The sequence below is a fragment of the Brugia malayi genome, assembly GCF_000002995.4.
Source record: "Brugia malayi strain FR3 genome assembly, contig: Bm_v4_Chr3_scaffold_001, whole genome shotgun sequence".
NCBI classification, from domain to species: domain Eukaryota; kingdom Metazoa; phylum Nematoda; class Chromadorea; order Rhabditida; family Onchocercidae; genus Brugia; species Brugia malayi.
In genome coordinates, this window is record NW_025062477.1 from 2,620,556 (window position 1) to 2,637,161 (window position 16,606).

Consider the following 16,606-nt stretch of genomic DNA (forward strand, 5'->3'; position numbering starts at 1 on the left):
AATCAAACACAGAAACATATTAAGACATATGTGTCAGCAGCAATTCCATCACCTCGAAAATTTCAGATTTCTCTGTGGAACTGATGTTTTAACGACTGTGGGATGAAGAAGAACGTGAACGTGATCGCGAGCGAGTACGGGACCTGTAAAGCGCATTTCAGAGTCAAAGATCAAAAATAGAATATTTTTTTAATATGCTTACAGGTTTGCTTTTTTTTTTTGAATGATAAATTTCCGCCTCTTGTTCCTCGTCCATACCGCGTCTTCCTATATAAAGGCGAAAAAAAAAGAAAAAAAAAAAAAACATATGCGTTACCATACCTTCTGCGGCGTTCGCGTTCTCGTCGTGGCGGTGATCGCCTGCAAAAAGTTGGAATTATTTAAGCGAAACAGTGATGCACACTGTAAAATTCCTTGTCATCCTGGAGTAAAATTCCACGACATAAGAAGCCAAATTCAATCTTTTACGAACAACTCATTTAAATGGACATCTTAAAGAGTTGAAAGGCCCAATTTTTACACCTCGTAAAACAAAAAAGAGACAAATTGTAATCACAGAACTAAATAAAAGCATGAAAAAATGTGTTTCGTGGGTGATGCGAAGAGGAGAGCACCTCCTTTACAGATGATTGAAACATGGATGGCACATTTGTTGCACAATGTCCGAAAAATGAATAAAAACCATTTTCAAAAGAATTGCGAATCGTGCACTACAGAATTCCCATCACCATACACTTCCTCCATTTTCCAACAACAATATTCCAGAAGATGCCAAAAACACAAAATGATGGACCATCAACATCAAAACCAATTCACAGCTCGGCTCATCCATTCCAAACAATATGGACGACGGAGGGAGCCGAGCCAACAAACCAATTACCACCAAAGTTTCAACACTGTCCATAATGATTCCATCACACACAAAGCAACCAAAGTTTACCATCATCCAGGCCTATATCAAACTAATTTAATGGATAGCCCTTCGTATATCCCGCCCATCCCGGAGTAAATGGACATCTTAGAGTGCTGAAAGGTAATATTTCAGGGAAATGTGGTTGAATAACTTTTACTAAGCTATCTTTCTTCCCCTACCTTCTTGTAGTTTTCTTACTTCATTCAGATTAAAAAAAATTCCGCAACACTCACCGTCTATCTCGATCTCGGCCATATCCGCCATAACGTCCATAGTCACCATATCGACTGCTGCCATAACCACCATATCTAAAAATTCATTTTTTCTCCATCCTTAATCTCCCCTCCCCTCCAGTCCATACTATAATCTGTAAAATAAAGAATATCACTAATTACCTGCCATAACCACCACCACCGTAATAACCACCCCCATAACCACCACCAAAGCGATAGCGATCATGTGCACGAACTCGAGGCAATGCTACCGATACGCGTACTCGGCAGTTACGAATGTATCTAAAAAGAAAATATTTCGAAAATTGCTCTTCCGATGAGAATGGTATACTCCAATGATACATCTTGCAGATGTACAATTCCACGTACAAGCATAAAAGTGAGCTATCCGACACTTAGTTTTCTAAAGTTGTGAACTTAAACACTAAGTCTCCTCTTTAGAAAACAACTAAAACATTAATGAACCAAAGCAAGGACTTTTCTTTTACAAATTATTACAAATCGCGACTTACGTGTTATTCAGAGCTGCCAACGCTTCATTTGCATCCGACTTATTCTTAAATACCACAAATGCAAAAAGTGGTGGATAACTCGCCACCCAAACTTCGGAGAGCTTTCCGAAACGTCTGAAAACAGAAGAAAATACGTGATGAGAAGGTATCAGTTGTTTGTAAATAAAAATCAAAAAAGTAGATTGGATGAAATAAGGATAAAATCACATAGACTAAAACTACCTTAAATGTTAATAGATGTTATAAATATTAAAGGGAAGAAAAATCTCACGAAAATGCTTCCTCTAGATCTCTTGCACGTACTGACTCATCAATATTCGCCACATGAAGACGTCCCTCCTCACCACGTTCTGGTGAATAAGTTTTACTGCGGCTTCGGGTTTTTGAACGTGTACGACTTCGTGAACGTGATCTGGAATTAAACAATGAATTTTCCATTTTTTATTTTTTATTTTTTTTATTAAACTATGCAAATGATGATTTATTATCAATATACCGTTCTGTTGATGATGAACTTGAACTGGTTTTCGACGTAGAACGTTTTCTTGGTGCCATCTTCCTAAATATATCTTTTATCTTAAGCAGTAACACATTCATCAAAAAATAGTAACACAGTACGTATGAATTTTTTTTTTTTTGCGTACCATAAGGGAAAAAAATATTAAAACGAATGAGTCAAACACACAACAAATGATTCATTCTTTCCGGAATGACTTCTTTCCGGAAAGAATGAATCATTTCTTGACTTCTTTCCGGAAAGAATGAATCGGTTCACACCTATTTCTACCTTAAAAAAAGCTCAAAATTTCTGTACGATTACTTCCTTCCTTGTATCCAAACCACACACAACCAAGCAATCGATGACAAAGCAAAAGTGAAAAGGACAATGAGAGAAATCAATGCAATGCGGCTAACCACTGCCTCATCTCTTCATCACTATTTTTTACTTCCTTCTACAGCTCACACTATTATTTCCTCTCTAACTGTTAGCTCTAAACTTGACATTATTATGAGAATAGCACACATTTTGTCCTTATCGATCCTACGTCTACTAGAATTCCCGAGAGATACCAGTTGACCTTACAGTTCTTTGTGTCACTAAGTACAACACACCAAATTGTATATTTTAATATTCGACAAAAAATTGTATACTTCTCTTCCACTGTCCCTCGTATCTCTCATTTCAATACTCTCTAGTAACCCTCTCCCGTCTATCTACCAACAACTCAACACTATCTCCGAACTAAGAAACCTAATTTATGACGGCTAGGAAATAGTTGGGCGCATTTTTATAGCTATGCATTTATGGTTAGTTAAATTCGTGCGCGAGTCATTGTGCAAATTTTTTCGGATCGACACTTTTTTATATTAATATGGCAAATTTAAGTGTAAATTTTGACTGTTATATGTGAGCGTTTTGGATTATATTGTTTGTATTTTTGTGTTTTAATTAGCTATTACAAATTGTTAAGCACTAACTATGTGGCACAAGAATGGAAGGTCAAGATGAGCGCACATTTTTGTGTGGTTATCAACGAACACGCGGATACGGCAGTTTATCAAATATTCATATTTCCGCAAAAACTTATCGTACAATCATTCAACATCAGATTAAACCGAATGATACACTTCAAGGACTCGTTCTGAAATACAACACTTCAGTATGTATTTCTTATTAAATTTATTTCTTATAAATAATTTTTCGGTCAGTTGAAATTGTGCGAAATGACTATAACTTCGGTGCATCGTTGTTTACGAATTTGTTTGTCACTGAGATGAAAGGAAAGGTCAAGCAATGTTCAGCTATTTACATTATGACATTTTTTTGAAAATCATTTAGAAGAAAATGAAGTAAAAAACTTTATTTTTTGTCATCTCGAATAAGCTACGTATAATAGGTGTTTCCCTTCGAAAATCTTTTAAGCGAGGTATCTAGCGTTTCTTAACTTTGGCTGACTTTCTTTTCCTTTATTTTAGATGAAGCAGCTTAATGATTTGTCTTTTTGATGAGATAGGAACTAGTATTTCTATCAGAATGCGTGGAACGTATTATTTTCTAAGCAATATTAACATTAATTGTAGATGAGCGAAATAAAACGATTGAATCGTCTTTGGTCGAATGAAAGTCTCTACCTCAAGGAATATATCGAGATACCAATCTATGATGAAATTTTTGAGAAAAATCATGCATCGACCTATAAGGATAGACCTATAAGTGTGAAGAAAGACCGGTGCTATGAAGAATCTAAGAAATCGCATGATATCAACGAAGAAAGCCTACAAGACATCTTCAGAAGAATTGACATGAATATCAGGAAGACAACGGATACTGTACACAAATTAACGGAGAATTCGGCGTAAGTTTGACGACTTTTAGTACTGATGGGAATTAATCTAAGAGTTTTCCCCTTTATTTGATGAGAAAAAAATTAGAGAATTCTGATTGCACTTTTTTTTCCAAATTGTCACCCGCTGGGGCGTCTTTCAAAAATTACCAGCCTTTGACATATGCATCCAGTGACTCTTATTCGTGCGTCCTTTTTTCTTAGGGAATTTCCGCCCTGTATTCTGCAACAGTTAAAATAACGAAGGAACTGTCAGCAAATATTAAGAATGACTTTTTTTTTAAAGGCAAGTCTTTCACGTCTTCCTTTAGCAGACCTTTTTTAGCCCTGATTTCTTCGCTGGAAGTTTCAAAATGGAACTTGCACGAAGTAAGCCGAACGGTGAACACTCATTTGATTGTCATTCTTCGGGTTTTCAAAATGAAGCTTATCAAGACTAATTAGTCGTATTTGTCGTGCTTTTTAGAGGCATTGTTATTCCTGTTTTATCAGGTATTGTATGTACTCCTTATATCCATACAGATGTGCCATGTTCGCCAGTTGCTTTACTAATTACCAGGAAATTGTATGCTCACAGTGTACATGGAGTTCCTACAAAGTCGTATGCGATTCAAGTTTCCTTCGTTTTTTTATTACCACTATTTCTGATCTCTTGTGGGACAAATCAAATTCTGTAATCTCAAATCTTCGCATCTTTGTTGGTATTGGAATAGTACTATATTGTGAACTCACCAATCAGCGGGAATTATCCGCAAACCATTATCTTGAGTTCTAATAAGCGCCATAGCTCTTCTTTCAAATTAGATTATCATAGAGTTGTAATATTCAATATCATTTTACCTGAATCAGCATTTCCCATGATTTTATTATGAATATATTACTATAAATTGTTGACTCCCCTACATTTACGTGAAAATTTATCCAACGATGTATAACAAATTAATGATAATCACTAAATACGTCTTTACTTTGGAGCCGGTGTTTTCTGAGCAGCCGTCGTCTTCCGAGCAGCCTTTTTCTTGAACTCTTTCCGACGTGAAATCTGAAATGTATAATGAATAATAAAAGACTCTTTTCATAATTTTTATAGTCAATCAAATAAGGGTACATCTAATAGGAGCTATTGCTTCCAGATTAACCATTCTACTGCGTTCCTCAGAGAATTAACCACTCAAACTCCCACTTAGGCTAAGGCTTATGATTCCCTATGGAGTTATCCCATCTAATTCAGATGTTGTTTTGAATACCAACAGATACATAGATGTCACTGGAAATAAGAAGAACCATTACCTGAATCTTTTCTTCAAACGGATGTTGCGTTCCAAGCCGTCTACGATTGGTCAAAACAGCGGTACGTTTCAGTACTGCTGCATATGGATTCAACTTGACCATGATTGCCGATTTTTTCAATGGATTGCGATGCATCCTTGAAGCCCTGACCTTAAATATCTTTTTCTTTTTCTCTCGAATGGCCTTCACAATTTCTTCGGACCGGATCAGTCGTGAGAAATCGGCATTCGCCATTTTTGCTGTCGGCATGACGAACTTAGCCTTGGCAACAGCTTTGCGAGTTTCCGTTCCGTAGATACGATTCAATTTACGGAACGCAGATTCCGTCCAGATGATTAAACGTCCGAGATGGCCACCAGGTGCGACTTTCAACAAATTAAGTTTGTCAACTGGAAGCAAATGAACACCAGGGATATTTCGAAAAGCTTTAACAACACCATTATCCTGATTGTACACAACAAGAGGACCCAACTTAGCTTTGTAGCGACGGTTGCGTCCTTTCCCCTTACCAGCACGGTTACGTTTCGAGTTGTAAACCTAAAAAAACATGTGATGTTCTGTTGCAAATCCTCTATGTTGGTGAAATGTTAGTTTCAATGATTAGCTTCTTTCCTTACTTGAACAAAAGCTTCATGTGGAAACTAACTTTCTCGATATCAGCCCAAAAATGTGAACGACGAAGAAATGAAACAGCTTCTTTTGTCTTCTTGAAGCTCTCCACCTTATCAACAACAACAAATGGGACTTCAGGTATTTGGTCAATGATGTGTCCACGAGCTTGCACGAGAGCTGGAATACCCGAAGCAGCTATTGCTGAAACCATAGCATAACGTTTTTGTGCAACATTAACACGACGATGCCAACGTCGGAATACCTAAAAATTGACAATTAATTTACCAAAAGTTTACATATCAATTACGAGTTTTAAAAAACAGCCGTCCAGGAAAATATTACAAAATAAATTCAAAATACTATAAAACAAAATCAAAGGATGTAGATCGAAGCCTTTGAAGTTGCTCTGCCAATCACAACAGTACAAATTAAAAACCAGAAGCGAACCTTAGTCGGTGCAAACATACGTCCACCACGGCACATGTTACCAAATGCACCCTGTCCAGAACGATGCGTACCACCACCTCGTACACGCGGAATTCTAGCTACCGCACGACCTGTACCCCATGATTCAGCCGAAGTTTGATGCCCTAAACATACCAAAATGTTGAAATTTACTAAAATAAGTCACTCCGTGGAAAATTCTATATTTTAGACTTTGTGGAAGATAATAACTACCATTAACTTAATCTTGCCTCTACAACTGCCGACTGTACATATTTTAAGCAACGGATGTTTAGCAACTAAACTAGATTCCTTTACCGTTATCTTCTTCACAAAAATAGAACGTCCTAAATCAGCACTCATAAAATCATCTCACTTGGAGCTTATGAAATATTCATCGCACAACTGTGTAGTCTTAGTAAAGCGATATATTAAAATAAATGAAGAAAAAAAAAAGGAAACAACCAAACCAGCTTCAACTGAGACGGCATATGGCTGGCGTTTGTTCTTCCTTATTTGATCGTGTACAAAGGAAACAATATCTGGACGTAACGGTGCGCGAAAAACGCCGGGTAGCCTGATCTGAGTATCGGTCGGTTCGCTTTTATCATTATAGACGGTTACCAATGGGCGGGCACTCATAGCACCTCTCTAAAATAATAGAAAAATTTTTTAAAAAACCTGCATGCAAGAAAAAAATAATAAAAAGTTATCAACATCTAATATACATCTAACTTTCTTTTATTTTTTTTAAATTTCTCTTTTTATCCCTAACATATAGTATCTAGCAACACATCTAACTTATTACATTTTTCGAATATACAGCATAATATGCTATCATTCATCTATTAAATACATTACAAATATATGAAACACATAACTGAAGACAAACAATACAATAAAATTCTCACACTAGTGATGCTTTAAATGTAACTAATCTACAAAAACAGTCTACAAAATAGTGCCTTCACAGCTTCGTTGCATATAAGAAACCCATTATCCTTGGTTTTCTTGGTCAATAAAGAGAATATAGTAGGTCAATACTGAGATAACATAAGAATTCTAAGCATTAATATCAAAATATTAATCAGTAAACACAACTCCAACACATCATTCTCTACCACATAATAGCTGTACCACTTAGAGACCTAAACTTAATCAGACGATATAAGGCTGCAAAAGTTGATTATGCATTACAAACTTCGTCTTTACATAGTTCGGATTGTTGGTTCGTTCATATTCGTAAGTGTTGATTAGGACTGGCAGTAGTGGATGGGTGATTTGAAGGAGAGATGTTGTGTTGGATGAGAAAGTGTAGTGTTATGAATGATTAGAAATGATCTAAGTTAAAGTTAGAACTGTAAAGATATGCGTAGGTAAATGTGCTAGTCAAATGTGCAAAATATATTTTACCATGTATGCTTATAATTATAATTAGCGATGTATAGTTTGCGTGAAAAATTATGATGTGATTGAAAACGTTCAATAAATTATCTCTTGTGTAATCCGTTTTTCACTACCATTCATTTAAGGGAAAATATTTCAAAGACGTAGGCTATTTTCGTTCATATGGAAGTTATATCAGCAGGGATCACTATGGACGAAGAGATGGATTGCACGTCAAGTTTATTGACTCAGCATGAAAGACCTGAATGCACTGATTCTTCTACTGGTTAGTATCGCAAAAAAAGAACTGAAGTATCTGCTTCAGTTCTTTTTTTGATTGTCCAAAAACTATTAAGAGATGCATTTACAAACTTAATGAGGGAAATTATGGTATAATTTTTTGTTTTCCTGAAAATTCATGTATATTTTTGATGTATATTCCAAAAGGCTGTTTTTTGTTGCTTACAGAAACGGATATGAGTTAAAGCAAATATAGTCACTACTTGTAAATTAAATCTTATTAGATTAAACTGGACCATTCATTTCCAGGAAAAGAAAATTGAATTAGGAAGAAGCGTTCAGGAATTATTCTTTTAGAACCGAAGAGACAACGACTAGATGATGATGCTGATGAAAAATTAACAGATAATGCGATTAGAACTAAGAGACTAACTCAATTAAAGAAAGATATTGCTATCTTGGAGGCTGCAGTTCGGCGCGGTCAAGAAACGGTAGAAAAAATGTTAAATATGGCGGTAGAAGACATGGCAATTGATCCATTGGTAACAATTCATATTTGTTAATTTATCTTATCTCCATTTATCATATTTCGAGTCAAAAATTATGTCTTAGAAAATGTCTGTTTCAGTCTCGACAGGAAGATCTCTTAAGGAGGCGTCATTCACTAATGGCTGAGATTACTTCTACACAAAAAGCAGCGGGAAGAAGTAGGTTCAAATCTATTGAAATTAAAGAGATAATAGTGTGAACTTCGTTTTTTTAAGGAATAACTTAATAGGAAGGAAAATTTCTATCATTTGTACTTATTTTTTATCTTATGTTCAGTGAACCGAGTGGAGCGTTTGCAAAACGGTTCGTTGGTGGTTAATTTATTGGAGAATATCGGAAACAGCAACGATACTCCTTTTATTAAAGTAAGGAAATTTTGCTGTAAAAAATTTCTGTTATCCGGAAGATAAAAAATTAACGACTAAGTAGTGTTATGAAATGAACAGACAGTTTTATGATAATATATCATATTTCAATGGATTTCAGTAATCATTTTCTTCAATTCAAGGTGTTCCAAACTTGCTGCATTTTAAAAATCATTCGAACTATTCGTCAGATTTCTCTTGTGTTCAGGTTGAAGCATGGGAACTAAAGAAATGCGGTTGTGATTTCTGCAATGTTTATAATTCATCCCGAATTGAGCTCCCACCACGTGTCTAAATTATTTTCCTATGAAAGGTTTGTGGTAACGTTTAAAATGCAGATCTTCTTGATTAGTGTTGTAAATTTAGTTGTGATTGTTGAATCAACTAAAAGACAAGTGAAATTAAGCTGATTGAGTATTAGTTTTCTTAGCAGTTTCCCATTTACGATAACTAAATTCCTCTGTAGATAGAGCTTTAAATGGTAATGTATCACCGCTTATTTCAGCCTAGGTGATTATTTCGAGATCTCAACAGCATTGTCCATGATCTATGCTGAAATATTTATTATTGCATATGAGTCCGTGGGAAGTTTGGTTTATTTTAGAAATTTCAGTGAATCGGTCTGATTTTATTTGATGATTTTATATAGAAACATTTATATTTCGCTTTTTTTTGAGTTCTAGATTTTGTATAAATATTTTTCTTAAGTTAATGTTTCTCTAAAATCTTTCATTTCTGAACATAGTTAGGGCCATTTCGTAGCGTTATTTTTTCTTGTCTTTCATTTTTTTTTTTTCTTTAAATTTGGATTGATCTGATTAAATTAGTATTACAAGGAATTAGTCTGATTTTTTTCTAGCTTTATTGCTTAACCGCTAGTTACTTTTACTTCACGTGCGCTTCTTTTTTGCTCTATTGATGCAGTTATAAACGCACTTTGTGTATATTCACATATAGTATTAGGTACATGTTCTCTTTAATAACTCATTCCATTTTTTATGAAAAATTTCCTACTACTGCCATTGATTCCAATAAGATAATTATTCCCTAAAGATATTTGTCAATGAAAAGCAACTTTTTAGATTTGCTGCTTGAAGACCACTTGTCGCTTTGATAAGTGGCTTGCTTTGTTCAGCAGATGTGTTTGCCAATAAAATATTTTTTTTATTTAAAAATGCTTCTTTAACAGTGAATAATGTCATAGTGCATCATCCATACATCGTGTTAGTACGCTGTAGTTTGGAGATAGCTAAATCGGATATTTGAGATTTTCGATATCTCTTCTTTAATTCCTTTTCCAAGTATTCACAAGCAATATTAGTAAGCACTGGGGTGATTGTGAATATAAACAGATTAACTTGTGTTAGGAGGTATCAGTATCGGTGTTTTTGGGCATATAACGTATGAATATGGCACAAAACACTATTGCTATTTTGATAAGCTCGTCGGCTGCTGCTGTTTTAGTCTTTGACTTTCTCTTGTAAATTAATTTTGCATTGAGTTTTTCTGCTTAATGAAGTGAATGGCTTTGCAAAGTAAATTACTACTGTATAGGAAATGTCGATGCTGGATCAACTGGAAGAGATGGGTTTCCCTCACGATGTTGCGTATGCTTTTATTCTTTTTAAAAAATCCATTTTTGTAGTTATTCCATAATATGAGGAAAATAAATAAATGAGGAAATAAATGAGGAAATAAATATGCAAATTGTTGAAAAAAAAAAAAATGTGCAAGATTCATTGGAACTTCATGCTACAGTTATTGATTTTAGCGAAAAAGCGTTACGAGAAACCGGTGAGGCAGGGTTGATTGAGGCAGTGGAGTGGATTGCGGCCCATCAGAAGGATGATGATATAAATCCGGCGAAACCTATTGAGCCACAATTGCCGGAAGAGGAAAGTTCGATTATTGAATTTGCTGAAGAAGAGGAACCATCGAAACCATCATCTACTGAAGCACAGCAAGCAATGTCATTCAAATGTGATGTGTATGCATGTTTGAAAAATTTCCACACATAATGTTGAATGACTGACTACAGTAGACAAGATGAAATGTAAGGGAGAAGAGAGATATTAAAGAGTAACAGCAGATATATTAGTCAAAGAAACGTATTTCTGTAGTTAAGAGACATACTTGGACAGATTTTATCAGTACTCACCGCTTTAGTGACCGGTATTCCAGTCAGGTGATGCATGTAAGTTCTTTCTTTTCCATGAATTCAATTCATAAGCATCTAACGTTCGAAGTGTCGTACGACAGGTGGGTGATTGCTTGACATGCAGGCGCACATGCTAGGCTTTTTAGATGTGGAAAACAATTAGCCGACGACCAAGCTGTTATGTTCCATGCAGCACGTACAAAACATGAAGCATTTAGTGAATCAACGGAAACTGTGAAGCCGTTAACAGAAGAAGAAAAGAAAGAAAGAATAACAGCGTTGCAAAAGAAATTGAAAGAAGCAAGAGCAAAGAAGGAAGAGGAAGAAAGAAAGGAAACGCTGGAGAAAGTTGGTATTTCTTCTCATTGGCTTTCAAGAATAATTTGCTCGAAATTAAGTCTCCTCAGTCCTTTGGATAATCATTATAATAGAAAAAAGCAATTATAGGAAAAACGTCGTCGTCTAGAGGGGAAATCAATGGCAAAAATGGAAGAAGAAAGAAAAGAAATGGAAATGAGGAAAATATTGGAAGAAAAGAAACGTGAAAAGCGTGAAGTAAGACCTTGAAAAAAAAAGTTTTGGATGGAAACTATAATGTTAGAAATTAAATTATTTGTTAAGGAAATGGAAGCACGTAAACGTGTTTTGGAACAAATTCGTTTGGATCGAGAAGCTCGTAAGCTAGCTGAACAACTGAAACAGCCGCAGTCAACAACACTGGAGATTTATTCACCACTGTCTGCTGTAAATGAAGCGCCTCCAGTAAAGGATGTTGATTATTGCCAAATACAAGTACGATTACTTAATGGATCAACCATCAAGGAAAAGTTTAAAGTAAGTTTAATTTTCTAACATGGTGGTGATATACGAGCAATCATGGGATTTAGTTTGGTTGAAGCTTAGTAACTGTATGGCACACATATTTCTGGAATTATAATTTCGTTACACTTCTTCGATTGGACTTTCAATGAATTCACAATATTGAAGTACAGCAATCGTGTAAAGATGTGCCAAAGAGTATTGCAAGTAATAACATCACTTTGTAGCCAGATGAACCATTGTCTCATGTACGTCTATGGGTAGAAATGCATTGCAAGGATGCAATGGGCGGTGTGCCGTTTACCCTTATGACTCCATTTCCACGTAAAATATTTACCGATGAAGATATGGAAGCATCTATCAAAGTCCTAGGTACGTTTTTAAATGTTATTCGTAAAGCATGTCTACATTGCTCGTGTAGTTTCAACTGGGATTTTCAGGGTTGATGCCTTCTGCAAACATGGTTGTTACACGCACTACTCGCTAAATTTTTTCCACTCACCTCGCAGATGATGTAAGCAACCACTGTGAGAATTGACCAACTTGTTGAACGCACACTCCGCAAGTAATTTAATTGTTTTGCTTATGTTTAGCAAAAATACTACCATAGGATCTGTTTTTTAATTTATGACGAATACCAGCTGTAACCATTCCGGAATCGTCTGCTGTTTTGAAAACAAAATCATGAATCATTACGATTTTTTTAATGTACATTGGTAATGAATACATCTAACACTAAAAAAAATAGTCAATGCATCTACAGTATTCTCAAAAATATCGGACAATTACTTCATCCATCACAAAATTTTGCATTTCCTTTCCTGGTATTTCTGTGTCCCTTATAAACCAGCTTCCTCTTCTCAACTTGATCTTCACTGGCACACCGATATTCCCAAATATGCTGAAACGCCTTGAAAGAGTAGATTGGCTTCATTCTTACAGCTGAAGTCTCGATATCGTAAGATGCCGATTCTACTTTGTGTCCATAAATTATGCTTGAGTTAGTGGGATCAATAATTTGATGCTATAGAGGCAAAAATCTAGAAAAACCGCTTAATTACAATGAAGTGGAATAATATATCGGAATGATGCCGACTTTGTCCGGCAGAGTAAACCAATTATTTTGATACCTCTATTTCAAAAATACAAAATATTCATACGTTACTCAATGTAAAGTTGCTCAGTGTCATTAAAAGTGAAACTAAAAGCTAAGCACTCATGGAATTAACAATTCTCCATTCAAAAACATTTGAGTTAGATACTAAACATGGTGGTGTTTTTAAAAGTAATCTGGTAGTGGTACAATTCAGGTGATATCATCTTAAATATGACACAAACTGATACAGTTTAATGATTTGACAATGAATTTAAGATAAGTGCGAATGACACAAATGTTAGAAAGTTATATACCTTCTGTTATTTAAAAATAAAGGAGACAATTTCCGTAATTAAGATGGGGAAAATGCGCAATGAGGTTAATATTTTGAAGCTAAAGATGGCCGTAATTAAAAGCCGAGGCAATAAAAAAAATCCACGAAAAAACAAACTTTGAAGGTAACAACTGGAAATTTTAATACAATAACTGCGAGATCAGCTACATGACAGCAGTTTCATGAATCTTCCATTTTCTCTAAAGCCACTTTCACGCGTTCCTTCAGTGCACCTTTATATGTCGCCATATCCAAATTTGGGAATTTTTCCGCAATCTATAAACTTAGCAATTTTTTAAATGAAAGTTAATGAGAGCGGTAGTAGTGTCTTGTTCCAGTCTTCTTACTGGACTGATTCAGTGGTTATTTCACAGGGGAATCAGCTGCTCCCCATTTGCAGTCAGACGACCTTTCAACTATCAGTATTATGTAAACAAAGTTTTAAAGCATATTACCCTGTACATCAATTACTGATTCTATGGTTAACGTTAATAAAAAACCTTCTAACAGAACCTTTAGTCAACTTAGAATGCTAATCATTTATTTCATAAGATTTCTCTTTAAGATATTCTAAACCACATAGCGCCAATTAGCTCTGTGTTTCAACAGTCGAAATCCCTACCCTTTCACACATCTGTTTCATTGTACAATTAACAAGATCCACAGAACGCAGAATTTCGTTGATAGTAGTTTCCACCTCTGCATTTGAAGGTCCACCATCACCCCACGACGAGTCATCCTTAATATCAGCGAAACATTTACACTCTTCTTTTTGATATTGATATAAGAAATTCTAAACACTAATTCCAATTATGACGCAAGAAATGTGACCAGTTAAAATAAAAATTCAAAGCAAACCTTTGCCACAGTGCTTTTGGAAACAGAAGCTAATTTGGTTGAACTCTTCATCCTTTCAGAACGACTTTCTGTTGTGCTTGTCGATTTCTTCTCTTCAATATCTCCATCACCGCTAGATTCCTCTCCGCTTTGACCAGCGTCGTCATCCTCACTTGATTCTTCCTTTGATTTTTTTATGTTTTTCTTATTTCCTACAAAAATTTTACAAAATGGCTTCAAAAAATACAACCATTTACTTCCACCTCATTTGCAAAAGCATGACAGATACCTTTCTCTTCATTGCTTTTTTTTGCTCTTTTCCCCGTCGATTTTGAAGAGCTTCTTCGCTTCTTTGCTGAGGTGACCTTTCTGCCCTTATCTTCCGGTTTTTGCAAGAAATGAAGGACATTCATCACCTTAAATAAACTTGCGTGAAATATCCTCTTATTTTGTAACAAAATCTCCAATCACGATTTCCTCTTTATGAATTAATATAGCTTTATATCGCGAAAAATGTAAGCTGTTATTTAATAAATATACTTACTGCTTCTTCTTTTGTATGTCCTCTCTCGGAACCCAAAATCCTTCCAATCATATGTAACTGAAAAGGTAAAAACTTTATTCATTGAAAAAAATTTTTTACTATTTTAATAAATTTCTCAGTAATGATAAATAATAGTAGATTGCTTCCACGAAAACCCATGATTACTGTCATGCAGATTTCAGTTTTAAGAACCGAGACCACGAGCTTCTATCGGAAAGCTACTGTACTATTTCAACCTATCAGTTGGACGTCTGTGCATGGTGTACAAAATCTTTATGCCATGAATACCAAGTTTCTCAAGTTATTAAAATTCCTGACTGAGCACCTCATTATTTGTAAACTTCATTGCCGTTGCCTTCTTCTTGTCGAAATCAGCACTCTTTTCATCAAATGCAAAACCGTTAAATCTTCTAAGATCTCTTTTTCTTGACGTTGCTGTCCCAGGTGTGCCGTAACATAGCCTGTGAAGCCATTTTAATGTCTCATTTTGCGCTTTAGAAATGCCATTATTCACTAAAAAATGAAAAGTATTAAACAAAATATCAAATGAAGGAAATGTCAAACTCACAAACAAGACCACTAGGAAAAATACTAAAATCTCGATATTCCTGAAGTTATATTTTCCTCCTAGAGAAAAACATAGACGCGCGAAAATAGTTAAATAGTGAAAGTTGACATAAAATTATATTATGTCAAATTATGTCACTGCACCACCCTAATTACAACATTCTTGCAATTACCACAATTTCAGCAGTGCTCTCTAAACAAAATTTACCGAATTCAATGTCTCCAAGACAAGTTCCTGACCCAACTGCGTCCAGGGATGTTTTCCTTGAAGATGGAGACGAAACTGCTGCTAATCGTTCCACTGCATGGCGCTGTCTTTTTCCCTCTCTTACAACTGGCTCATCAAGGAGACCTATAAATTCGATACCATTAGCAAAGCAGCCTATTATGTTCATAATTTTAATAGAGAAGATTCGTGTATAATTTCATATTTATAACCAGCATACTAACTTATCAACTTATCATCATCATTATAACAACTGTCTCAACTCAACTATAATGACCATCATGTTCGATCATTGTCCTAAAAACGAACCTCTTTTTATAGGTTTCGGTTTTTCTTCTCTGACCATTCCTGTGGTTTCCTCCATATCATTACCAGTAGTATTCATTTCACTGCCACTTTTGTTCAGATTTTCAGTAAATGATTCCGACGTTGCCTCTTCCTTTATTTCAGTGCTTCCTTCATTCTTTCTTTCAACATTCATTTCATCTTTTTTAACATCGGCCACTGTCCCCTCTTCTTTTCGACCATCAACTATTTCCTCTTCATCACCTTCATCTTTCGATTTCTCTTCCTTTTTCGTCTAAAATAACCAAGAAGTAAACCCTGACTACTGAAATACAAATATAGAACAAAATGGTAGTAAAAAAAGTATACTTGGGAAATGCATGAAAACATTCCGTACCAAAAAAAAGTAAATAGATTTCATGCTGTTCATAATTTTATTTATGAAATCTTATCCAAAATGATGAATAAACACATTCTTACCCGATCGCTAGCTTCTTCTTTATATTCATCAGCCATTGACGTACATACGACTTATTAAGACTACCTCGCAAACTGCAAAAACATGAGTAGACCGAATTAGTACGAAGAAAAAGTTAAATTGATTTATCATGAGGTTATGAGGTTACCAGTAATTACAATGTATAAATAGTGGTAAATAGAAAAGGAGCAAAAAATAGCGAAGTGTCTAATAGCCAATCTCAGATATACCACAACCTCACATATCACAGATTAGAATCACTCAACCCTACCAATTGAACACCACAACCACACCCTCACCTCCCGCCAACCCATCACTTTTTAAAACTAAGACCCGCCCGGATGGTCACACCAAAACCAACATCTCATCGTGG

General features: G+C 35.3%; 6 protein-coding genes across 9 annotated transcripts; 3 read left to right on the forward strand and 3 right to left on the reverse strand.

The window, feature by feature from the left end:
• Window positions 1–88: 88 nt before the first annotated feature.
• Bm8919 (RNA recognition motif domain containing protein) lies at window positions 89–2,213 on the reverse strand (the record flags this gene model as incomplete). Its single annotated transcript, XM_001894286.2, has 7 exons — window positions 89–143; window positions 322–360; window positions 1,147–1,221; window positions 1,309–1,428; window positions 1,659–1,772; window positions 1,930–2,070; window positions 2,155–2,213. 7 exons carry the CDS (start codon window positions 2,211–2,213, stop codon window positions 89–91), a joined length of 603 nt encoding a protein of 200 aa, XP_001894321.1.
• A 938-nt stretch (window positions 2,214–3,151) lies between these two features.
• On the forward strand, window positions 3,152–4,443 carry Bma-lmd-2 (the record flags this gene model as incomplete). 2 transcript variants are annotated; one of them, XM_001894287.2, is made up of 3 exons in its annotated part: window positions 3,152–3,319; window positions 3,741–4,015; window positions 4,329–4,443. In XM_001894287.2, the coding sequence occupies 3 exons, from the start codon at window positions 3,152–3,154 to the stop codon at window positions 4,441–4,443; spliced, it is 558 nt and encodes a 185-aa protein (XP_001894322.1). The 2 variants fall into 2 exon arrangements, with proteins under 2 accessions (XP_001894322.1, XP_042935724.1); XM_043079790.1 differs by lacking the exon at window positions 3,152–3,319.
• A 524-nt stretch (window positions 4,444–4,967) lies between these two features.
• Bma-rpl-4 (60S ribosomal protein L4, putative) lies at window positions 4,968–7,190 on the reverse strand (the record flags this gene model as incomplete). Of its 2 annotated transcripts, XM_043079791.1 has the most annotated exons (6): window positions 4,968–5,045; window positions 5,294–5,830; window positions 5,940–6,167; window positions 6,353–6,495; window positions 6,820–7,000; window positions 7,173–7,190. In XM_043079791.1, 6 exons carry the CDS (start codon window positions 7,188–7,190, stop codon window positions 4,968–4,970), a joined length of 1,185 nt encoding a protein of 394 aa, XP_042935725.1. The 2 variants fall into 2 exon arrangements, with proteins under 2 accessions (XP_042935725.1, XP_001894323.2); XM_001894288.2 differs by lacking the exon at window positions 7,173–7,190 and having other exon boundaries at window positions 6,820–6,991.
• Window positions 7,191–7,918: 728 nt separating this feature from the next.
• Bm8920 (Uncharacterized protein) lies at window positions 7,919–9,184 on the forward strand (the record flags this gene model as incomplete). The annotated part of the gene is made up of 5 exons (XM_001894289.2): window positions 7,919–8,021; window positions 8,333–8,517; window positions 8,604–8,682; window positions 8,801–8,889; window positions 9,098–9,184. 5 exons carry the CDS (start codon window positions 7,919–7,921, stop codon window positions 9,182–9,184), a joined length of 543 nt encoding a protein of 180 aa, XP_001894324.1.
• A 1,262-nt stretch (window positions 9,185–10,446) lies between these two features.
• Bma-ubxn-1 (UBX domain containing protein) lies at window positions 10,447–12,353 on the forward strand (the record flags this gene model as incomplete). Of its 2 annotated transcripts, XM_001894290.2 has the most annotated exons (7): window positions 10,447–10,496; window positions 10,661–10,876; window positions 11,194–11,395; window positions 11,495–11,602; window positions 11,669–11,881; window positions 12,094–12,238; window positions 12,307–12,353. In XM_001894290.2, the coding sequence occupies 7 exons, from the start codon at window positions 10,447–10,449 to the stop codon at window positions 12,351–12,353; spliced, it is 981 nt and encodes a 326-aa protein (XP_001894325.1). The 2 variants fall into 2 exon arrangements, with proteins under 2 accessions (XP_001894325.1, XP_042935726.1); XM_043079792.1 differs by lacking the exon at window positions 12,094–12,238 and having other exon boundaries at window positions 12,307–12,312.
• Window positions 12,354–13,476: 1,123 nt separating this feature from the next.
• Window positions 13,477–16,271, reverse strand: Bm8921 (DEK protein, putative; the record flags this gene model as incomplete). The annotated part of the gene is made up of 9 exons (XM_001894291.1): window positions 13,477–13,572; window positions 13,919–14,035; window positions 14,155–14,345; window positions 14,423–14,549; window positions 14,678–14,734; window positions 15,003–15,190; window positions 15,453–15,596; window positions 15,780–16,050; window positions 16,236–16,271. 9 exons carry the CDS (start codon window positions 16,269–16,271, stop codon window positions 13,477–13,479), a joined length of 1,227 nt encoding a protein of 408 aa, XP_001894326.1.
• Between the last annotated feature and the right edge of the window lie 335 nt (window positions 16,272–16,606).